This window comes from Amblyraja radiata, chromosome 17 (assembly GCF_010909765.2).
Source record: "Amblyraja radiata isolate CabotCenter1 chromosome 17, sAmbRad1.1.pri, whole genome shotgun sequence".
NCBI classification, from domain to species: Eukaryota; Metazoa; Chordata; class Chondrichthyes; order Rajiformes; family Rajidae; genus Amblyraja; species Amblyraja radiata.
In genome coordinates, this window is record NC_045972.1 from 32,950,679 (window position 1) to 32,976,241 (window position 25,563).

Sequence of the window (25,563 nt, forward strand, 5' to 3'; positions counted from 1 at the left end):
TGCAAGGGTTACATGTTACGGGAGGAAAGCAAAATAGCAGGTAAATCGGAGGTATAAAGTTAATTATAATGTGCATTTTTATTCAGATGTGCATCTAAATACTTCAGTGATAGATCAGGACAGTGAGTTGGGAAGAAACAGAGTGTTAACATTTATTCCCATTATGTTTAATTCAAAATTATGGAAGAAACAAAAATTTAATTGACTGTAAACCCAACACATCAAATGGTGGGTCCTGTAGTTAAAAACAAGCTCTCATCACTTTCAAAATACAATTAAAAAAAATAATCAGAATTAATAACACAAGAGAATATATCCCAGAGAGTTGTGAATCTGTGGAATTCTCTGCCACAAAGGCAGTGGAGGCCAATTCACTGGATGTTTTCAAGAGAGAGTTAGATTTAGCTCTTAGGGCTAAAGGAATCGAGGGATATGAGGAAAAAGCCAGAACGGGGAACTGATTTTGGATGATCAGCCATGTTCATATTGAATGGCGATGCTGGCTCAAAGGGCCAAATGGCCTACTCCAGCACCTATTTTCTACGAAGCAGAGCTAAAATTTCAGTTTGTAGCTTGATTGTGGCGGTGCAGTTAAGCAAGGCAGACACTATGCAGAGGTGGTGTCATCGCTGACAGCATGCAACAAGCAAGAACACAAAACTCTTTTGTAAACCAACATCTGCAGTTCCTTGTTTCAACACAAATCTTACCTATGTCTTCAGTAATATGTAGGATTTCCTCATCATTTGGAGTGAACTTAAACCCCAAAGTGGTATAATTGCCAGGAAACATGTCCATTTGCGATTCTTTGCCTTCTTTCATCTCTGTCTGTTGTACTGTAATCTCCTTTTGAGGAAAGAATCAACAAAATTCGTGATTTTATGGGAGGCACAGTATCACCTATTTCAGCAATACCTTCAATTAATGATACACATAGAAAATAGGTGCAGGTGTAGGCCATTTGGCCCTTCAAGCCAGCACCGCCATTCAATGTGATCATGGCTGATCATCCACAATCAGTATCCCATTCTCACCACTCACAAGGCAATGCAGTTGAACATGATAGAAAAGTATTTAGACACAGATGATCATCAGCGTAGAACTATCAGGAATAACAACGATGAGATGAAATACAGGAGATAGAGAATCCTGTGACATGGTGTCAAGACAACAACATAGCCTTCTATGTCAGCAAGTCGAAACAGGTTGGTTGTTGATCCAGAGAGCGAACACAAAGCTGCCCTCATCAACAAGCTTCAATAGAGATGGTCAACAGCTGCAAATTCTAAAGCATCCACATTGCCAGCAACCTAATCAGATACCTTCACCACTGATATAGTGATCAAAAATTGCATCAACACATTTACTTTCTTAAGCGTCCGAGGTTTTGGCATGTCCATGAGAACACTCAAACTTCTGCAGATACTCCATGGAGTGTATTCTGACGAGGTGCATCTCGCCTGATGTGGCAACTGTTCTGCTCTCAACGCCCCTAACGTGGAGAATAGTGAGCACAAGCCAGTCCATCACAGGCTCATCAGTTCCTCCCATCCAATCCATTCTTACAGTGTATTGCATCAGGAAGGCTTGAAGTATTCTCAATGACACCTGCCAACCTGGCTATTTCCTGTTCTCTCTTCTGCCTTCTGGGAGAAGATACAGGAGCTTGGACTTCAAGACTTAAGAACAGCCTTTTGCCATTCCCATCAGACATCTAAACCAATGACATTTCACACCCACTTCGCAGAGGGATCGCCACATAATCCTACTTTTAATTCCACACTTTAGTTGTAACACAATTTTTTTTTTGAACTACTTCAGATTACATAGAAAATAGGTGCAGGAGGAGGCCATTTGACCCTTCGAGCCAGCACTGCCATTCATTGTGATCATGGCTGAACATCCACAATCAGTAACCCGAGCCTGCCTCCTCCCCATATCCCTCGATTCCGCTAGCCCCAAGAGATCTAACTCTTTTAAATTCATCCAGTGAATTGGCCTCTACTGCCTTCTGTGGCAGAGAATTCCACAAATTCACAACTGTGAGAATTTTTTTTTTCCCCTCATCTCAGTTTTAAATGGCCTCCCCATGATTCTTAGACTGTGGCCCCTGATTCTGGACTTCCCCAACATTGGGAAATTTTTTCCTGCATCTAGCTTGTCCTGTCCTTTTATTTCATGTTTCTATAAGATGCCCTCTTATCCTTCTAAATTCCAGTGAATACAAGCCCAGCCTCTCCAATCTTTCCTCATGACACTCGCCATCCCAGGGATTAACCTCGTGAATCTACGCTGCACTACCTCAATAGCATGGATGTCCTTACTCAAATTAGACCAAAACTGCACGCAATACTCCAGATGTGGTCTCACCAGGGCCCTGTACAACTGCAGAGGGACCTCTTTACTCCTATACTCAAATCCTCTCGTTATGAAGGCCAACATGCCATTAACATTCTTCACTGCCTGGTGTACCTGCATGTTTACTTTCAGTGACTGGTGTACAAGGACACCCAGGTCTCGTTGCACTTCCCATTTCTTAATCTGACACCATTGAGATAATAATCTGCTTCCTTTTTCTTGCCACCAAAGTGGATAACCTTACATTTATCTACATTATACTGCATCTGCCGTGCATCTGCCCACTCACTCAACCTGTCCAAGTCACCCTGCAACCTCCTAGCATCCTCTTCGCAGTTCACACTGTAACCCAGCTTTGTGTAATCTGCAAATTTGCTAGTGTTACTTTTAATTCAATCATCTAAATCATTAATATATTGTGAATAGTTGCGGCACTCCACTCACCACTGCCTGCCAATCTGATCTGGCCAGGTTTTCTGATGTTTCAATCGATTGAACTACAATCATTCCATCATTCTGCCCTTTTGTATTTGTTGTACAAAAGGTTTTGGGATTTTCTTTAATCTGACTCAAAGTCATCCATGGCCCCCTTTTAATCACCCGCTTGAGTTCTTTCCTTCTGGCTTTATATCCTTAAAAGCCCCACTTTATTTATTTTCTTAAACATTGAATTCGCTTCCTTTGTCTTTTTGAACAAATTTACAACCCTTTGTTCATCCAAAGTTTCCCCTACTTTGCCAGCCTTATCTCTTCTCCTTACTGGAACATGCCGGTCCTGAAGTTTGTTCAACTGCCATTTAAACAACTCCCATGCCAGAAGTAGACTTACCCCAGAACAAATGCTTCCAACACACCCTCCCGAGCTCTTGCCCAATAACATTGTAATTTGCCTTACTCCATTTTAGTACCTTCCCACAAGGTCCCCAAAATGCTCTTTGAATAAAACACCATTGACCTGGTCAGATCAATTTCCCAACACTAGGTCCAGTATGTTCTCTTCTTGGGATGTCTATCTACATACTGTTTCGGGAACCCTTCTTGGATGTACTTAAATTCTACCTCCTCCAAGCCTTCGGCTGAGCAAGTCCCAGTCAATGATGGGGAAGTTAATGTCACCCGATAAGACAGCGATAATGCTTTGGCATATTTTGGTAAGATGTCTACATATCAGTTCCTCTGTCTCCCACTGGCTATTGGGGGGCCTATAGTATAATCCCATTAGAGTGCTTAAACCCTTCTTACTTTTGAGCTTAGTTGAGTAACCAGATATTTGTCTGCTTGCTTTATTTGTTATATCAAAGACATGCTTGTACAATTCCCCACATTACAAGCTAGATGCCAGGAGCTGTGGGTGTGCCAGCACATCTGATGAGACATGGGTAGTCCTGAAGGGTTTTTTGCATCCAATGCAATTACACATTTCTTGGCACTGGGTTGGCTTAAGATAACTGGCCTGGCTTAAGATAACTGGCTTGAGAAGGGAGAATCTTCACGAGGTTGAAAACAATAATTTACTGGAATGCACTCAAGCATCGGCAATGTTTCTGCTTCAATTTTTGCATATGTGCTGGAATATAGCATTTGCCAGGAAGATAATCAAGGGGAACTGGCTCCTTTGGTTAAACAGGCCTCTGCCATTCATAACTGGATGCAACAGCAATAGTGTGTGCGCTACTGTGGTGAACACTTACTGCTCATCACGTGCAGTGCCATTGAAGCCTCATCAGGTTGACAAATAATGATTGAACCATTGAAAGTGGAGATACCAGTGGGGAAAACAATTCTGTTGAATAACATCCACCACCTATATTCTTCTAGAGGGAATAAAGTTCATTGTCTCTTACCTCAAGAGTTTCCTCACTTCCTGTGCAGGTCCTGGATGTTTTCTTTTTTACCCAAGGATTCTTCCCCTCAGTCTTGCCCCGAAGCATTGCTAGCTCCCGCTCGCGCTCCTAGAGACAGGAAAGCCAAGGTGTCAATCCATAGAATCAGAAACCCATCCACCACCCCACGTTCAGCAAAGAACAAACAGCAAATAAGTAATCTTTTACATTACAAGATGCCAATTAATCCTGGTCTAGTTTTCAAAATACACGACATATTACCAAGAGGAAAAAATGTTTACATTGAATTTTGCACGTTACCTATTCTTAGGGGATAACTAGGGGATGACAGAAGAGCAGTTCTTTGACTCAGCATTCACAATTGAAATCAGCAGGGAAAATGTAGCACGTACAATGTATGTTTTTTTTGTCCTTTGACAATAGGCTCTAGTTAATATGGGCCCATAAAATGACTAGTATGGCAAGCAAAGAAAAAAAAGAAAAAGCAGACATCGAGCCAAGAACTACATAATGCACACCTTTGTACACCGCAAGACTCCCACCTATAAAAACTTTAGTGTCAGTGTTAGAAATGTAATAAAAACATACACCCATGAACAAGTACAACTACAAAAGTTTAAAAAAATTCCAAACAGAACACTCCTACTTAGTTGAACCGTCCACTTGATAATTTGTACAAAATATCATCAAAATTCAAAAGCACCAGAGCCTGGGCAATTTCCCTGGGCTGGCTGCAGGGAATTACTATTGATCCTCACACCATGGAATCAGGCAGTAAATGAGACTCAGGGGACATACTGCAAAGACCCAGCCCTAACATGGTATAAGGTTTTAGACAGAAGACAAAGCAGAGGGCAGAACTTTTTCACCTAAGAGGCATTTTAAATATCTTTGACACTAGAAGAAATTATTTGTTTTTATTGTTATTAAAATTGATGTTGCAAAAAAAATCAAAAACAAATAAAAAATATTGTCACTCTCAGGTCTGGAATTGCCATCAAAATGAACGGTTCTTCAGCATTACACTTGAGAATCCAAGAAATACTTAATTGCTGCTCTCCAAATGGATTGCCTTGACAGTACAGCGTCAGTCTGCTGCTGTGCCATCTGCTGATCAATGCATCCCGACTGTCCATGCATCTGTTCAACTCCAGGACTGGTGCATAAATAGCCACCATGCCCTCAAAAAAAACAGTGACAGTCAGCAAGTCTCATCCTGAAGAGTTGTATTGATTGTTCAACTTTTCTTGTCCCAACAATCGCTCTTCAGTTATTGCTCACTCTTTTTGGAGTTGTAGTCATTCCATTACAATCCTCAAATTTTTAACGTTTACCATCTTCTGAAGTCAGCCTTTCAATTTATCCACAACTTTTAGTCCAACTTTCTATAAAAGTTACAACTTTCCATAAAATTGTGATATCACTGTACTCAGTCTTACCTTAATTGATAAACTTAAATTCATTTCAATCTATGAATTGTTAGAATTTTCTCAGTCATTTGCTAGTTAAAAAGGCTTGCATCAAAAAGATTCTAGTTAAAATTTCCATTCAAGTTTACTTCGCCTGCTCAATTAACAGCTTTAAAAAAAAAAAAGTTAGTAGCCAAAGCAGTCAATAATCTCACCCCATTCCTCAAAAAAAGTTAAGATAATTTCATCAACACCCTCATTCATCACTTCGAGCAAGACTTGGTCACACCGCAGGTAAAAGGTAAGAGGACAGAAAGGGAACGGGTGGCCAATAGCCAGCAAAGCAGTAGGCAGGTAGTGCAGGAGTCCCCTGCGGTCATCTCCCTCCTAAACAGGTATACCATTTTGGATACTGTTGAGGGAGATGGCTCATCAGGGGAATGCAGCAGCAGCCAAGTTCATGGCACCGTGGGTGGCTCTGCGGCACATGAGGGGGGGAAAAAGAGTGGAAGGGCAATAGTAATAGGGGATTCAATTGTCAGGGGAATAGATAAGCGTTTCTGCGGCCGCAAACGAGACTCCAGGATGGTATGTTGCCTCCCTGGTGCAAGGGTCAGGGATGTCACTGAACGGCTGCAGAACATTCTGGAGGGGGAGGGTGAACAGCCAGTTGCCGTGGTGCATATTGGCACCAACGATATAGGTAAAAAAAAGGGATGAGGTCCTACAAGATGAATTTAGGGAGCTAGGAGATAAACTTAAAAGTAGGACCTCAAAGGTAATAATCTCTGGATTACTACCAGTACCACGGGCCAGTCAGAGTAGAAATAGGAGGATATTGCAGATGAATACGTGGCTTGAAAAATGGTGCAAGGGGGAGGGATTCAAATTTTTAGGGCATTGGAACCAGTTCTGGGGGAGGTGGGACCAGTACAAACAGGACGGTCTGCACCTGTGCTGGAATGGAACCAATGTCCTTGGGGGAGTGTTTGCTAGTGCTGTCGGGGAGGATTTAAACTAATGTGGCAGGGGGATGGGTACAAGAGCAGAGAGGCAGGGGGCGGGGTGTAAAATGAGGGTAGAAGCAATAGGTAGCAAGGTGAAAAGTAAAAGTGGCAGGCAGACAAAACCAGGGCAAAAATCAAAAAGGGCCACTTTTCAACATCATTGTATAAGGGGTAAGAGAGTTGTACAAACAAGCCTGAAGGCTTTGTGTCTCAATGCAAGGAGTATTCGTAATAAGGTGGATGAGTTGAACGTGCAGATAGCTATTAATGATTATGATATAGTTGGGATCACAGAGACATGGCTCCAGGGTGATCAAGGCTGGGAGCTGAACATCCAGGGATATTCAATACTCAGGAGGGATAGAGAGAAAGGAAAAGGAGGTGGGGTAGCGTTGCTGGTTAGAGAGGAGATTAACGCAATGGAAAGGAAGGACATTAGTTTGGAGGATGTGGAATTGGTATGGGTAGAGCTGCGAAACACTAAGGGGCAGAAAACGCTGGTGGGTGTTGTGTACAGGCCACCTAACAGTAGTAGTGAAGTTGGAGATGGTATCAAACAGGAAATTAGAAATGCGTGCGACAAAGGCAAAACAGTTATAATGGGTGACTTCAATCTACATATAGATTAGGCGAATCAAATTGGCAGGGGTGCTGAGGAAGAGGATTTCTTGGAATGTATGCGCGATAGTTATCTAAATCAACATCTATCTATCACTTGTACGTGCCCCCTTGGGCAAGAGTGACCATAATATGGTTGAGTTCTTCATTAGGATGGAGAGTGACATTGTTAATTCAGAAACAATGGTTCTGAACTTAAAGAAAGGTAACTTTGAGGGTATGAGACGTGAATTGGCCAAGATTGACTGGCAATTAATTCTAAAAGGGTTGACGGTGGATATGCAATGGAAGACATTTAAAGACTGCATGGATGAACTACAAAAATTGTTCATCCCAGTTTGGCAAAATAATAAATCAGGGAAGGTAGTGCATCCGTGGATAACAAGGAAAATCAGGGATAGTATCAAAGCGAAGGATGATGCGTACAAATTAGCCAGAAAAAGCAGCATACTGGGAGAACTTCAAAGACCAGCAGAGGAGGACAAAGGGCTTAATTAGGAAAGGAAAAATAGATTATGAAAGAAAACTGGCAGGGAACATAAAAACTGACTGCAAAAGTTTTTATAGATATGTGAAAAGAAAGAGATTAGTTAAAACAAATGTAGGTCCCTTGCAGTCAGACACAGGTGAGTTGATCATGGGGAACAAGGATATGGCGGACCAATTGAATAACTACTTTGGTTCAGTCTTCACTAAGGAAGACATAAAAAATCTGCCGGAAATAGCAGGGGTCAAAGGAGTTGGAGGAATTGAGTGAAATCCAGGTTAGTCGGGAAGTGGTGTTGGGTAAATTGAATGGATTAAAGGCAGATAAATCCCCAGGGCAAGATAGGCTGCATCCCAGAGTACTTAAGGAAGTAGCTCCAGAAATAGTGAATGCATTAGTAATAATCTTTCAAAACTCTTTAGATTCTGGAGTAGTCCCTGAGGATTGGCGGGTAGCAAACGTAACCCCACTTTTTAAGAAGGGAGGGAGAGAGAAAACGGGGAATTACAGACCAGTTAGTCTAACATCGGTAGTGGGGAAACTGCTAGAGTCAGTTATTAAAGATGGGATAGCAGCACATTTGGAAAGTGGTGAAATCATTGGACAAAGTCAGCATGGATTTAGGAAAGGTAAAACATGTCTAACGAATCTTATAGAATTTTTCGAGGATGTAACTAGATTAGATTAGATATAATTTATTGCCACAGCCAGGCTGGTGGAAATTTGGGTTGTCTGCAGCGATACAATAATAAAGAACACACAACCACAATAAAACTGCAACACAAACTTCCACCACAGCATTCATCACTGTGGTGGAAGGCACAAAATTTGGCCAGTCCTCCTCCATTTCCCCCCCGTGGTCAGGACCAGAGTCCAGAGTCAGTCCAGGATCGGCTCTTCCTCACCGGAGACCGCGGCTTTAAGTTGTTGTAGGCCGCAGGCCGGCGGTCAAGATTTAAAGTCCCCGCCGCAGCCAGAAGCACCGTAGACTGCAGGGCCGGCGGTCGAAGCTCCCCTCCAGGGGTGATGGTAAGTCCATGCCGGACCCGCGGTAGAAGTCGGCCGCGGGCCGGCAGTGATGGCTTCTTCTTCCCCCGGGTCCCCAACGTGAGATCCCGGGCTGTAGACGCCGCACCAGCTGGAGCTCTGCAGACCGCGGCTTCAGGCTGCGACTTCAGGCTGCCGGCTGCCCCGGGCCAGCGAAACGGAGCGCTCCCCTCCAGCGAGGGCTCACCCGCTCCACGCCAAGAGTCCACGCTGCGCCCGCCGCTGAAGCCCCGGGCGCGTCTCCGGGAAAGGCCGCGTCGATCCTTGATGTTAGGCCACGGGGGAGGCGACCTGGAAAAACTTGCCTCTTCGTGTTCGAGGCGACCGAAGCGGTTCCCCCTTACCCCCCCCCACATAAAACACACAAAGAAACATTAAATACAGACTTTAAAACATACTAAAAAAATAAAAAAAGGTTGAAAAACTGACGAGCTGCATGACATGGCTGCTGCCAGAGCAGCGCCCCCTACACCTCTACTAGTAGCGTGGATAGGGGAGAACCAGTGGATGTGGTGTATCTGGACTTCCAGAAGGCTTTCGACAAGGTCCCACATAAGAGATTAGTATACAAACTTAAAGCACACGGCATTGGGGGTTCAGTATTGATGTGGATAGAGAACTGGCTGGCAAACAGGAAGCAAAGAGTAGGAGTAAACCTGTCCTTTTCACAATGGCAGGCAGTGACTAGTGGGGTACCGCAAGGCTCAGTGCTGGGACCCCAGCTATTTACAATATATATTAATGATCTGGATGAGGGAATTGAAGGCAATATCTCCAAGTTTGCAGATGACACTAAGCTGGAGGGCAGTGTTAGCTGTGAGGAGGATGCTAGGAGACTACAAGGTGGATAGGCTGGGTGAGTGGGCAAATGTTTGGCAGATGCAGTATAATGTGGATAAATGTGGTTATCCATTTTGGTGGCAAAAACAGGAAAGCAGACTATTATCTAAATGGTGGCCGATTAGGAAAAGGGGAGATACAGCGAGACCTGGGTGTCATGGTACACCAGTCATTGAAAGTAGGCATGCAGGTGCAGCAGGCAGTGAAGAAAGCGAATGGTATGTTAGCTTTCATAGCAAAAGGATTTGAGTATAGGAGCAGGGAGGTTCTACTGCAGTTGTACAGGGTCTTGGTGAGACCACACCTGGAGTATTGCGTACAGTTTTGGTCTCCAAATCTGAGGAAGGACATTATTGCCATAGAGGGAGTGCAGAGAAGGTTCACCAGACTGATTCCTGTGATGTCAGGACTGTCTTATGAAGAAAGACTGGATAGACTTGGTTTATACTCTCTAGAATTTAGGAGATTGAGAGGGGACCTTATAGAAACTTACAAAATTCATGGAATTCCGGATTTACATCTATCACTTACAGTAAATCAAAGAAATTTCTTTGATTACTGTTTGATAATTGGGAAAAAAATCATATTGAAATTTTGGAAGGGAACATTATCCCCCACAACCAAAATGTGGGCAACAGAGATGATGGAGACGTTACATCTGGAAAGAATTAGATTTGTCCTATTGGACAAGTATAATTCTTTTGAACAGATATGGTCTCCATATATACAGTATTTAGAGAAGTAGCTGTTCTTGGCAACACAGCTCGGCGTGCACCCTGCGGGATTTGGTGAGAATAATTCATTTTTATATTGGAATTAACATATATGTCTTTATTGATACTATCACTTGTAGTAGTGTTATTAATAATACATATTGTGGTTACTCAAATTTTTTTTTTTTTTTTTTTTTTTCGTTTCTCTTTTCTTTCTTATATATAATCAAATTATTATTTAATCACTCTCTTAATGATTTATAACTGTTCTATTCTTTCTCTATCATTATTTCTAAAAAAATAGTAGGTAAGTATTACTAGTGTTTTACTTAATGCAAATTGAATTAATTTGATATAAAGTTGTTTGAAGCATTGTAATTGATTACCTTTAATAAAAAAATATATTAAAAAAAGAAACTTACAAAATTCTTAAGGGGTTGGACAGGCTAGATGCAGGAAGATTGCTCCCGATGTTGGGGAAGTCCAGGACAAGGGGTCACAGCTTAAGGATAAGGGGGAAATCCTTTAAAACCGAGATGAGAAGAACTTTTTTCACACAGAGAGTGGTGAATCTCTGGAACTCTCTGCCACAGAGGGTAGTCGAGGCCAGTTCATTGGCTATATTTAAGAGGGAGTTAGATGTGGCCCTTGTGGCTAAGGGGATCAGAGGGTATGGAGAGAAGGCAGGTACGGGATACTGAGTTGGATGATCAGCCATGATCATATTGAATGGCGGTGCAGGCTCGAAGGGCCGAATGGCCTACTCCTGCACCTAATTTCTATGTTTCTAATACCAGGCATCTCAGCTCCATTTGACAAAGTCTGGCTCACTCCAAATCAATCCCATCTCAAAGTTAGCAAGCAAGTCATCCAACTACCACCTTGTCTGTTCTCGCCAAAACGGAACTCCAGTTCATCTCAATCCCATAATAGTTTATTTTGAGCTTCAATAACATTGCATTTCCCAAGTTCAGGTAGAGGCAGGCTACTGCTAGCTTGTTGCAAGAAAAGTCTGTTAATTTAGCAATCTCAGGATTTTGGTAATGCCGGACTATTGGATGATGTTTCTTTTATTACCCCAACACACAATGTACAAAAAGGAATTCAGTATTAGAATAAAATTTCCAAGGAACCTACTTTAAAGTAAGTGCAGGAACCATAGTTCCTGTGAGCTAGATGCCAAACCATCAGGGTTTCAAAGTATTCAGATAGCAGATTATTAAAGTCTTATTGTACACATTATCATTCACATCACTCAGCCTTGTTTAATTCTTCACCATCAAAAATAACCATGTTTAACTTTTCCTTTATTTACCTCCTCAGTTATTCCTTCGTGGGTCCAATTCCAAATTTGGGAATTCTGCAATTCAAACACTTATTCAAGTTGTGGTTCATTAAGCCGGTTTACATTTGTGTTAATAAATCAAGATATGAAGTTTACCCTTTTTATCCGAATAACATGAGAGGCACTGGGAGTAGAGTTCTGAAACAGCATTGCCTGAATGGCTTTGGTATTTGGAGTTACTTCAGGGCTGAGGAAGTTTCCCATTTGTCCTTGGTTCTGTTTCTCATGATTCATCTCTTCAAATTTGTCTCGAACTGCTTGCACAACAATGCTACCTGTATTTAAATAAGGAAAGAATAGATTATAATTGATTAAAAAGTGGTCTTTATTCACATGATCTGGAAGTATTTTTTTAATTTCATAGCTGTGCATTGGGTTGTATACAAAAAATGATAACTAGCCAGAACAAGCTACACTGCCGGTAAATGATCTCCATCTGCTACTCCTAAAAGTTATGTATCCAATCCAGAACTATAAAATGCTTAGCTAATATTTTTACATTGCCTCCATTGCCTTAGCATTTAAGCTCCTGGGAACCATAATCTCCAAGGACCTTAAGTGGGGAGTTACCATCGACTCCACAGTCAAAAAGGCACAACAGAGGATGTACTTCCTGCGGCAGCTGAGGAAGCACAATCTACCACAGACAATGATGGTCGAATTCTACACGGCCATCGTAGAGTCTGTTCTCACTTTCTTCATTATGGTCTGGTTTGGCTCAGCCTCCAAGCATGACACCTGGAGGCTGCAGTGAATCGTCCGATCAGCAGAGAAGATTATTGGCTGCAACCTTCCCTCCATTGATGAACTGTACACTGCAAGGGCCAGGAAGCAAGCGGGCAAAATCATCTCTGACCCCTCTCACCCTGGCCACAAACTCTTTGAATTACTTCCCTCTGGAAGGCGACTCCGGACTGTCAAAGCTGCCACAGCCAGACATAAAAATAGTTTTTATCCACGAGTAGTTGCTCTACTCAACAGCCAAAAATCTGTAGCCTGCCTTTGATCTGGTATTTTGTTGGTTCACATGCTTGATGAATGGTGTTTTATCATTAATGTTTTATTATTATTAATGTTTAGTGTTTTCCGAGTCATTTGTAACTGTCACTGTATGACATGTTGTTAGTTGTGGGCTGGGAGCACCAAGGCAAATTCCTTGTATGTGAATACTCGGCCAATAAACTTACTTACTTAACAAAATCACATTATAGATGTATATACATGTAATATCATGCCCAAAGCAAGATCAATAGCCAGTTTCTTAAGATTGGCCAGGGGATACATTTTGGCCAGGACTTCATATCTCTGTACACTTTTACAGATAGTAAAGCAGACGAGGACAAAGATATTGTCTGTAGCACTCCACCAATCCCGCCTTTATGGTAGAGCGGCCAGACGGAAGCCACTCCTCAGTAAGAGGCACATGACAGCCCGCTTGGAGTTTGCCAAAAGGCGCTTAAAGGACTCTCAGAACATGAGAAACAAGATTCTCTGGTCTGATGAAACCACGATTGAACTCTTTGGCCTAAATGCCATGTGTCACGTCTGGAGAAACATAGAAAATAGGTGCAGGAGTAGGCCATTCAGCCCTTCGAGCCAGCCATTCAATATGATCATGGCTGTAAACCAGGCACCTGTAAACCTGGCCAATACCATACCTACGGTGAAGCATGGTGGTGGCAGCATCATGCCGTGGGGATGTTTTTCAGCGGCAGGAACTGGGAGACTAGTCAGGATCGAGGGAAAGATGAACAGAGCAAAGCACAGAGAGATCCTTGATGAAAACCTGCTCCAGAGCGTTCTGGACCTCAGACTGGGGCGGAGGTTCACCTGCCAACAGGATAACGACCCTAAGCACACAGCCAAGACAACGCAGTAGTGGCTTAGTGACAAGTCTGGGAATGTCCTTGAGTGGCCCAGCCAGAGCCCAGACTTGAACCCGATCGAACATCTCTGGAGGGACCTGAAAATAGCTGTGCATCGATGCTCCCCATCCAACCTGACAGAGCTTGAGGGAATTTGCAGAGAAGAATGACAGAAATTACCCAAATACAGGTGTGCCAAGCTTGTAGTGTCATACTCAAGATGACTTGAGGCTGTAATCGCTGCCAAAGGTCCTTCAACAAAGTACTGAGTAAAGTGTCTGAATACTTACATAAATGTGATATTTGTTATTTATTTTCAATTACTTTACAAAAATTTCTAGACGCCAGTTTTCACTTTTTTATTATGGGGTATTGTGCGTAGATTGATGATTAAAAAAAAGTTTAATCCATTTTAGAATAAGGCTGTAATGTAACGTAACAAAATGTGGAAAAGTGAAGGGGTCTGAATACTTTCTGAATGCACTGTATCACCATATAGCAAGGACTATACAGCTACAAATTGGTCTTGTGTCTCCAACTTGAGCCAGAAACCAGACTCCCCATTCTCCACGAGGATGTGACAGTGCGCCTGATGTCCGATATAAAAATAACTGGTTGAAACAGAGATCTGGCATTATCCTTGAACACAAAACTAACTGTTCAAGTTAGCAACATTTCAGAGCTGGGAAAGATTGGCGATTCACGAATAATAAGGAGCTTTTAAAGTTGTAGAGAAACAGGGGAGGCCAGGGTGTAGGGAATCCTAAAGAATGGCAGTGATAGTGAACAGCAAGAAAAGATTGAATAACTAAAGTGGCAGGTGGTATGCACCAGCTAGCTAAGAATGGCAAAGGCTAGATAATTAGAGGCCACATCTATTGAAATAATATTTGGCTAGGAAATAAAATCATGTCTAGAGAAAAGAAATGCTAGAAAGACAAGATAAGGCTTGAATGGATGATCACCTGATTTCATTGGATTGGATTCAATTTATTGTTATTATCTCATAAAAGACAACGAAATGGATTTTCCTTACAATCAAGTAACATAAAATAAATAATGAATAAATAAAACATTTTTTTTTTTTTTTAAAGCACAACCTTCTGGATTATGAATTTAGTATTGTGTCATGTCATAAAATGAAGGGCACTTCCATTAAGGAATTGATGGATTAGTGTTAGAGGCTGAAGACAGGCACAGCAGAGTGGGGGTAATATTAAATTGTACAACCACAATTCAGGGTCATATTTATAAAACGACTAGAGGTTATGCAAACCAGTAATCAATCTATATGTTTACAAAAGATCATAATAGTAAGACAATAAGTCAAGCGTAGCACACTTACTTGAGATTAATGAAGTTTTCACATCCATAGAAGGCACGACGGTTTGATCTTTAGTCTCTTTTCTGGCCTGTTTCCACAAAAGAGTGTTAAAATCTAAATATTTAACGTGGTTCATTTGGAATTTTGCAACAAATAGGGATGCTAAAGGGTATGTAGCTCAAAAGTTAATTGATTTGTAAAAAGTACAACAACAATCCTCGAGAAGCATCACAAAGCAATCCCAGGTGTACAAGCCTGGGGGACTTGCCCGATCCCAGTGTCTTACCCAATAAATAGTTTTAATTCCTCAAGGTTCATATGCAAGGGATTAATTTGCTTTGTTGCTAATGTACAAACTGCAGATTGCACCATTTGTATTGTTAGTGCTTTTATTGTAACAATTCGTCCTCGGGTGCCTGAAAGAATCTTAAAATCTGGGTACTACACAAAACAGGTCACTAAAAGCTTGAAAAGATAATTTAAGAGGCAGAGATATTAAACTGTTTAAAAGGATTGTTTGGTGCAGTAGGGTAGAAGGTTGAAGAGATCCCAGAATTGCAGGCATTTGCAGCTGAAGACAGTTGCTAATGATGGATTCAGTTAAAATAAACAGAAGGACAGTCAAGTGGCCAGAACTGGAGAATGCAGATTAGCAAGGGCTAGTTTGGAGATGGGAATTGGAGGGTTGGGATGAATTCGGAAATAGAAGACAATTTTAAAATGTCATGGCCAGATTGTAGCAAGACATGATGGTCAGAGAAGGGAGAAGAGTAGCAAGGTAATATGGCAAGAATATCCATGATGCGGCCAGTGCGGGTGACAGAAGAATATCTTGTGATGAAAACCAAAGTAAGGGCATGGTATTATCATTTAGGTTATTGACAAGGGCAATTGACTGATACAAATACATGGTTACAGTAATATGGCCCATTCAGTTTCTGCCAGCAGTTACACTGCAGCTTTAAATTCTTTACATTCTGATATTTATACAGCTTTTTCTTTTAAACAATTGAAGCGGCCTCCACAAATAATCCTAGCATTGTATTCCACACGCTAATCACTGTCATTTTGATTCGATCACCAATCACATAGAACAGCGCAGGAACATGCACTTTGTATCTCCAAGCTCTTAACACCCATGTTGATGAGAACAGGGCAACTGCTTATTCCTTTCATGATTTCAAATGTTTCTACCAGACTTCTTGACAGCCTCGTATTCCAAAAACAACGGTTATTTCCAGTTGATTGCCACGATTCAAGGACCAATTGAATTACCTTCTTAATAGCTGGTCTGATGAGATCATTCTTCCAGGCGTTGATCATTTCTGCTGGAGAAGCCATTCCATATTTTGTGTCTGAAGGTAACCGTGCATTGGAGAGAAGATCTAAATAGATGGTGTATGTCATTACAATCATCTTCTTACAATAGCTGTGCCACTGTTGCTTATACAATGATATTTATAAACATGATATAGCTAGCTTCCTAACTTACAAAGATATCCCGTTTCAAAGTAAGGCACAACACATACCATCAGAACACAATTCTTTCTTCTGTTCAGCTAGTCTTCGAAGCCGTGATTTCACCGAGGGAACCATGGGAGTGTCTGGCTTGACTTCATGCTCAAGGTTTCTAAACTTTGATGACATATGAGATTCCACAGGATTAATGTTTTCCATCTCTTCATCCAAGGACAAAGGCTTTTGACTATTTAGAGAATCTAGAGACGATGCTGGAAGGAGTAAGGTGGTGTACAATAAGGGTTTAAAATAAACAATTCCATTTAAAAATCAAATAAAACACGCTGGAATCCCTTCTCCCTCACCCAGCCACTTTCGCCAGTTATCTCACAGTACACATAATCTCTGGTTATCAACATCTCTGTTGCTATATTCATTTCCTCTCAAAAATAAAACCTTCTGAAAAACATCCGCACAACTGCCCCTGCTCAGTAAGAACAACCCCAGACTCTAGTTTCAAGAAAACTGCACCACTTCACCACTGAAATGAACTGAAGTGTGTGGTGCCCAGTAATGCTTAATTCTACAGATGTTTTTAAGAATAGCATCAAAGTTTTGATTTTGTATTCCGTTCTTCTTAAACCATTACTGTAGGAAAGAACTGCAGATGTTGGTTTAAACGTGACAAATAGGCAGACTCAAAATGCTGGAATGGCAGGACAGGCAGAATCTCTGGAGAGAAGGAATAGGTGACATTTCAGGTCGAGACCCTTCTTCAGACTGATGTCAGGGGAGTGGGCGGCACAAAGATAGAATGTAGATATAGAATGCTGGAGTAACTCAGCGGGGCAGGCAGCATCTCTGGAGAGAAGGAATGGGTGATGTTTCGCGTAGAGACATTTCTTCAGAGATAGAATGTAGTCGGAGTCAGTGAGAGAACTGGGAAGGGGAAGGGGATGGAGATAGAGGGAGAGCAAGGGTTATTTGAAGTCATAGAAATTAATGTTCAAACCGCTGGGGTGTAAACTACCCAAGCAAACTATGAGGTGCTGTTCCTCCAATTTGTGCTGGGCCTCACTCTGACAATGGAGGAGGCCCAGGAAAGAAAGGTCAGATTGGGAATGGATGGGGGAGTTAAAGCGCTGAGCAACCAGGAGATCAAGTGCTGAGCAACCAGGAGATCAGGTTGGTTAAGGCAGACTGAGTGGAGGAGTTCAGCGAAACAATTACCGAGCCTGCGCTTGGTCCCGCTGATATGCACGAGTTGACACATGGAACAGCGCATACAGTAGATGAGGTTGGAGGAGGTGCAAGTGAACCTCTGTCTCACCTGAAAAGACTGTCGGGGTCCTTGGATGGAGTCGACGGGGGGAGGTAAAGGGACAGGTGTTGCATCTCCTGCGGTTGCAGGGCAAAGTACATGAAAGGGGTGGAGATGGGAAGATGTAGCCAGTCGTGGGATCCCGTTGGAGGTGGCGAAAATGTTGGAGGATTATATGCTGTATGCAACGGCTGATGGGGTGGAAGGCGAGGATAAGGGGGACTCTGTCCTTATTACGAATGGGGGGGGGGGGGGGGAAGAGAGAGCGCAAGAGTGGAGCTGTGGGATATTGAGGAGACCCTTGTGAGAGCTTCATCTTTAATGGAAGGGGGGAACCCCCGTTCCCTAAAGAATCGGAGATGTCCTCATTCTTTAGGAAATGGGGGTTTCCCCCTTCCATTATAGATGAGGCTCTCGCTAGGGCTTGCTCGATATCCCACTGCTCCGCTCTTGCTCCCCCTTATGTTACAAGGACAATGTACCCCTTCTTTTTTGTGTCTACCTTCTTAAACCATTGTTTTGCCACCTTCAAAAAAAAAGAATAAACATATTTTGGCATCTACCTCTATTTATTTTATATTCAGAGGGTTTGCTAGTCGAAGAGATTTTCAGGTCTTTAAATAAGTTGCCACATTACAAAAGCGCTAAAAACAGGGTTCTTGAAATAAGCTCATGCCAACAGAGCTCTTCACTTGGAACTCACTTTTACAAAATGAAATTTCCCAAATTTCTTTCCCACAAGAAAGATTTTTTTCAATAAAATGTATCTGCTTCTTGGAGACATAACTAATAACAAGCACAAAGCAACGATGATAAAGTTGCCTTAGAGCAACATGTATTTTTAGAGAAACAAGAAACTGTAAAAAAAACTAAAAGGGTTGGATCGGATGCGGTAGATGAGGTCAGTGGAGGTGCACATAAACCTGTCTCACTTGAAAGGATTGCTGGGATCCCTGGTAGGAGGCAAGGGAGAAGGTATAGGGACCCATACCTATAGGGAGGCATGGAGATAGACACAAAATTCTGGAGTAACACAGCAGGACAGGAAGCATCTCCGGAGAGAAGTAATGGGTGACATTTCGGGTCGAGACCCTTTTTCAGGCTGATGTCAGGGGAATGGGCGGTACAGAGATAAAATGTAGCCAGGGACAATAAGACTGGTAAGAGAACTGGGGAGGGGGAGGGGGAGGGGATGGAGAGAGAGGGAAAGCAAGGGCTACTTCAGGTATGGAGATGTCTATTTTTTATCTTCCAGTTCAAATGCAACACATGGCTTAAAATGTTCTTAAAAGGGAGTGATAGATTTTACAATTTTTCCATGCTGGGACTAAAAACAAGTTTGTAAATAGGTAAATAAGAGAGTTTGGAGCAAGATCAATTACAAAGGCAGGGGAATCAATGCAAGTTAATAAGCAAAGTTTAAGAAACCATGGAAAGTAGTTTGGAAATAAATTAAAGATGATTTGAAGAAGCACCTCAGGTTGTTAATGAATTTCACTAATCTTCTAGTCATTTACAATTTCAATAGTTTAAAAGGATGTGGTCAAATGACCATGCCTAGTAGGCAACAGCCAAGTTAGTTTCTGGTTTGTAATTGACATAATACCTCAATGGAAAATGAAAAAGTACACAGATCAGTAGAATGTGACCACTCTATTTTTGTACCACAAAGGCAGTGTGGGAAAACCTATAGAGTAGAATTGCTTGCAGTTTAACCAGTGTAACTCACCTCCCTCATTTCCTTCATTGTCTGTGGAAGGCTGCCTCAAGCGCTTCAAAGGGCTGCGCAACATCGACTCCACAGTGCAAAGAGATGACATGTTTTTATATCACTTTAAGTACAATGTTGTCTGCAAAGCAAGAGTAGAAAGGCCCAAATAATAATGCAACTTGCTATCACATCTACAATTTTCAAAATGAGATGCATAAGCAAAGTTCCGTCATACGCCCAAAAAGACAAATTATCAACAAATTCCATACTACTCAGCTGTGAACGGCTATGTCATTGCAGAATGACTCATCACCAAAACTTTCGAGCAAGATTTCATCTGGATCTAACAGAAAGTCAATTAATTGCTGAACAACATCTTGCTTTAAAGTTTTGGTGATGAGACATTTTGCAATAATATGGCTGTTCACTTCGAGACCCATCCATTCATCCGTTTACTTGTTGGCTCTCAAAATGTTTCTTGTCAACCAATGACAGACTGACGAGATGGGCAACCACTCCATTTCTTCTCTTACTAGGAAGACATATCTAAGATCTCAAGAAGCCTCTACCAATCCCATTACCCACAAAAATGCACAAATCCAACATCATAATCAACAGGAGATTTTGTGTTGCCCCACTTAAAATACAAGTTAAGTTGTGCTGAATGTGTTGGAAAGAACATTACAGCAAAGTTTGGGGACGACAAAATAGTGGTAAACTCCCTCAGCAAGGACAAATCCTGGCAAATGATAAGATGGATACAGGCGAGGGTTCTATTGGCCGGTGGATGGTGTAAGTAGCAAAGGCCAGAGGTGAAAAGGAGACAAAACATAAGGAGAGAAGGGGAGTGAAGTGAGGAGGAACAAGATAGAATCAAGATATTTGAAGAGTTCAGTTCAGCAGCAGGAGGCAGAAACAATGTACCAAGGCAGATCTACTTGTGAGCTTTGGATGGAGATAGTAACAGACACTGCAGGATTAGGGAACTACAAGATTAGATGTTATGCAGGGGAGATCAGAGACAATAAGATTGGAGATGCTCTGGGAGGTGGTGTCCTGGTGTTTATCAAAGGCATGGTCGAGGAGTAGGTAGAGGACTATCGTAGGTGTCCAATAGTTGATGTCTGGCCTCAGTATGACAGAGGTTATCTTGCAGACAACAACAACCTTTTCAACAGATTTGACGACAATATAGGGATTGTTATTGAGTGAGCAGAGGGGCAAGATTGGAGTGGGCAAGGGGAAGAGTGAAGTCAAAACAGTTAATATCACGGAACCAGTGGGAAATAAATGAGAGGGTAGAAGACTGGCAGCGGGAGTCCAGGAGCAGAAGAGTGACTTGAATGCGGCCAATTTGCTCATCAGGACCCACGCCCCGAGGTGGCCGCATTTATCACGTTTAATGCGAATGAAAACAGTGGGATTGATCAGCCTCCACCACGCCCCCACTCCACCCTATGGCCGGTGGGTGAAAGCTGCCAAGTTTGAATTGCGAACGATGGGCGAGCCCTTGGTGTTTGGCACATTGCTGGTCCCGCAGGCATTCCTGAGCTGGGCGGCCACGGGGCAATATTCCTCCGTATAAGCACCGCGGTTACATGAAGCTCATGCGGGGAAAGACTTCGCCTGCAAACGCGCCTTGAGTTTACTGGAGCACCCCTCAATTAAACATACATCGCCAATCGGCAGCCAATTGTGCTGTCACAGATTACACGTGAAAAGGGGCCCTTCACCCAGACCGCCTCCAGGAAGAAGCAAAGATAGAGCTCCTCTAGTATCTTTGGGTAGAAGTGTTGTGGTAGAAGCGACAGAGGCTGAGGGAGCTCCGGCGCTCGGCATGAATGGCCCCACCAGAATGCACTCAGTCTGCAACCAACAACCGACCCGTCCGCACCCTGCGCGGTGACAAGTTCTTATTCCCGGTCCCCCCCCCTGCACCGCCTCCTTATTCCCGGTCCCCCTCACACCGCCTTATTCCCGGTCCCCACCCTCCTGTAACGTCTCCTTATTCCCGGTCCCCCCGCACCGTCTCCTTATTCCCGGTCCCCCTCACACCGCCTCCTTATTCCCGGTCCCCCCCCCTGCACCGTCTCCTTATTCCCGGTCCCCCTCACATCGTCTCCTTATTCCCGGTCCCCCTCACACCGCCTTATTCCCGCCTGCACCGCCTCCTTATTCCCGGTCCCCCTGCACCGTCTCCTTATTCCCGGTCCCCCCGCACCGTCTCCTTATTCCCGGTCCCCCTGCACCGTCTCCTTATTCCCGGTCCCCCCGCACCGTCTCCTTATTCCCGGTCCCCCTGCACCGTCTCCTTATTCCCGGTCCCCCCGCACCGTCTCCTTATTCCCGGTCCCCCTCACACCGTCTCCTTATTCCCGATCCCCCCCGCCCGCACCGTCTCCTTATTCCCGGTCCCTCCTCACCTCCTTCGGCTGCTCTGCTCACTCGCGCACATCAACCGCCGCTCCTCTTGTTCAAATTCCGGCGCCCTTTCCCGCGCATGCGCATCAACAAACAGTCACTCAGTGTTTAGCCAGACAAGGAGACAGCCACGTGGGCGGTGGCCTCCTTGGCAGTGCGTCCCTACCGGTGGGAGGGCGGTATGATCCTGCCAATCTGCCATTCGTCTATCGGCAAGGGGATTGAGCTCACACACGTTTATATTTGGAAAAGTGAATGACCTTTATGTTTTATCCATTTTTAACGCTATGGTTGATCTGAGGGGCAGTCACGGTGGCTTGATAAAAATGTTAAATTGTCCAAGTTGGCGATATGCAGAGTACTGCCCTGCCGACTACAAAATTCAGAAGGTTGAGAATACCATACTTTTTAAATTTAGATTACTTGTTCTGGTGATTTAATGTGTTTATAATTAATTGCTAGAGAAAGGGATTCATTCTTTTGAAATTCAAATACTCCCAAGTTAAATTATGAAACGAGTCGTTTACAGCAAATATCAGGCAGCTGGAAATGAATGGAAAGGATAATCGACCATCTGGAGAACATGGATAAATGATGCTGTGGTTCGAGACTCTATCTGAGACATCTCCATCCTTTCCATGTTCTCCAGAGAAGCTGCATAACCTGCTGAATTTCACCAGCACTTCGTGTCCTTTTATATATTAATCAGCATCTGCAGTTCTTTACTTCTATATGCCATAAGAAGCATGTTGTTAAGCTGGAAAGAGTGCAGAGAAGATTTATAATGATGTTGCCAGGATTTGAAGGCTTGAGCTGTGGGGAGAGGGTAGGCAGACTAGTACTTTATTCCTTAGATCGCTGGAGGCTGATTATAGACGTGTGCAAGATTACGAGGGGAATAGATAGGGTGAATGCAGTCTTTCATTCCAGGCACCCACTTTGCCCCTCTTATTTTAATATTATAGGGTGATTAATACTAGAGTCATGCAGCACAGACTGACTCATCTGACCACAGAGCCAACACTGAACAACAAGCACATGCTTCCCGTTTTGTTGTATTATAATATACACAAATCCCGTTTTGTTATAGAGTCCTGGTTGTATTATATTCTGCTAAATTCTCTGAGCTTTTATGTGCTGCTCCCCATGAGCCTTAATTTTAACCTCCCGCCCACCATCCAGGGACCCAAGGATTCGTAGACGAAGTAGCAATTCACTTCTAATTTATTCAGTGCTCATTATGTGGTCTCCAGAGTTGAGAAACCAAACAAAACACGTATTTGGCCAGAAGGGTGATCCTCAAGAGAGCCAAGAGTCAAGTCAAGAGTCTGTCCCAGATAGGACAATGAAATTCCTACTTGCTGCAGCACAACAGAATATGTAAACACAGTACATAACGGGAAAAGGGAAAAAAAAAGTTCAGTGTGTGTAAACACATGCACACATACTGAATAAATAACAAATATAGTGCAATAATAATAATATTCTGTTGCAGTTCAGAGCTTATATGTTGTTGTGTTTAATAGCCTGGTGGCTGTAGGGAAGAAGCTGTTCCTGAACCTGGACGTTACAGTTTTCAGGCTCCTGTACCTTCTTCCCAATGGCATTGGTGAAATGGGTGTGTGTCCAGGATGGTGTGGGTCTTTGATGATGTTGGCTGCCTTTTTGAGGCAGCGACTTCGATAGATCCCTTCGATGGTCGGGAGGTCAAAGCCGGTGATGAACTAGGCAGTGGTCACAATCTTTTGCAGTCTTTTTCGCTCCTAGATGTTCAAGTTGCTGAACCAGGCCACGATGCAACCAGTCAGTATGCTCTCTACTGTGCATCTGTAGAAGTTCAGGAGAACCCTCTTTAACATGGCGAATCTCCGTAATCTTCTCAGGAAGTAGAGTGGCTGATGTACCTTCTTTATAATTGCATCAGTGTGCTGGATCCAGGAAAGATCTTCGGAAATATGCACGCCCAGGAATTTGAAGTTTTTGACCCTCTCCACAATCGATCTCACTTCTATACTCTGACTCATCACCATCTGTGATTCGTCTAACAACAGTGATGTCGTCGGCACTATGTCCGGTTATGCAGTCATGGGTATAGAATGAGTAAAGCAGGGGGCTGAGCATGCAGCCTTGAGGTGCTCCCGTACTGATTGTTACTGAGGATGAAGTGTTTCTGCCAATTCGAACTGTCTGTGGTCTGTGGATGAGGAAGTCGAGGATCCAATTGCAGAGGGATGAACTGAGCTTCCACTTACCTGTCACATTAAGTTCTGCACCTCCTTTCCACTCTGACCTCACTGTCTTTTGTCTCTTACAACTTAAATTTGGGTTGACAAGATCTCATTTTACTATTAGGCCACTCACACCCTCAGAACTCAATGTGGAATTCAACAATTTCAATTTCAATTTTCAGTTTGCACAATAAGAAGCCCGTACAAACAATAATCAGCCCGAAATATTAGTTTTGTATCTGTCATCCCAGGTGCTGTATTTGTGCCAGATATCCACCATCTGCCGTATTTTATTTCTCCAGTTTCTCCCGGTTTCAACTATTTTCCTCACTTCTCACCTGTTTTAACATCTCCTTACCTTCACATCTCCTCGCCTTTCCAGCCATTCCCTCTATTCTTTCCACCTCTTCTTCTACTCCACAACTTAAATTATGTTTGATTTCTATGAATTCTCAATTCCAATGAGATATCATTAACATGAAACACTATATATTTTTCACCCTCCGTAAACTCTACCTGACCAGCTGAGTATTTCCTGTGTCCTATTTTTTTTTTAAATTTTAGTTTTCCAGGATCTGCACTTTATCAGTTTGTTAGATAAGTTTGGCTAAGATTTAAAGAAACAACTCATGAATAATGTATTGTATGTCAGTGAGAAGCATAAATATGAGGAGAAAAATGAAATATGGAGAGGAAAATAAAATACGTTTTGGAAATGTGAAAGGGATGTCTGCAATAACTGAAGTTATTAAAATAACTTGAGATCAGTACCTAGATGTTGTGACGGAAACTGACAATCTACTTGAGCTTTATAAGCCTCAGGAAATTGCAAGATGAGAAAGTGGGTATGAGAAAAAAATATTTTAAAGGTAAAGAACTGCCTCAGTTTATGCCCAATGCAATTTCTTATTTGAAGCAACAGCAATAGCAAACTGGCTTTTCAGATTAGATGGAGTTGCCAATAACAGCACCACATGTCTAGCAAGCAGGCTCACTGAGAAAAACAATTAGATGCTTGGAGAAAATGCTTGGGCTCACCTGGAAGAACACATAAATGATGGGGCCATCTGCAAGGACATCTAGCAAACGGATAAGATGAACTTTTCTTTCTCAATGTCATCCGAGACTAGCTCGGTGTCTGGTGTAATAAATATCCCTGGTTTTAAGAACAAAGAAGCACAGCTAGTTTTAAAATCATAGTAAACTTTTGTTAGTAGTTTAGGATACAAGCACTCGCTTATTGATTATATAAGTGCATGCTCTATGCGAGCTCATGTGATTTCACCTTGGGGTAAGATCTGGAAGAGTGCCAGAACATTCATTCTCCAGTCCAGCCATCGAAAACAGGAGTCTCTGATGGGCAGAAGGCTGTGATACTGCCACTCATGTCGGTGAAACCTTGACAAACTGAAATTTGTAGCTTTATCAATTATTTTCCCTGTGTTTTGCTAAAATATTGTTGTTTGTTATTCTAAAATGTTCTTTGCCCATTCATTAATCAGAATCCACAAATCTGTTTATATTTTATTACATTAATTCGGACAGCACAGTGGCGCAACAGTAGAGT

General features: G+C 42.7%; 1 protein-coding gene across 7 annotated transcripts in view; it reads right to left on the reverse strand.

Annotated features, from left to right (window-relative positions):
* Positions 1–21,867, reverse strand: part of LOC116982691 (anillin-like) — a 53,453-nt gene extending 31,586 nt beyond the window's left edge. For 3 of the 7 annotated variants that reach the window (XM_033036058.1, XM_033036056.1, XM_033036052.1), the window contains exons 1-8: positions 21,793–21,867; positions 19,366–19,486; positions 16,387–16,587; positions 16,133–16,242; positions 14,879–14,945; positions 11,765–11,943; positions 4,203–4,310; positions 711–846 (exon numbers count right to left, since the gene is read on the reverse strand). In XM_033036058.1, coding sequence (XP_032891949.1) covers positions 711–846; positions 4,203–4,310; positions 11,765–11,943; positions 14,879–14,945; positions 16,133–16,242; positions 16,387–16,587; positions 19,366–19,456 — 892 coding nt within the window. In that variant the 5' untranslated portion in view covers positions 19,457–19,486; positions 21,793–21,867. The other 4 variants (XM_033036054.1, XM_033036057.1, XM_033036055.1 and 1 more) reach the window with 4 other exon arrangements.
* Positions 21,868–25,563: the final 3,696 nt, after the last annotated feature.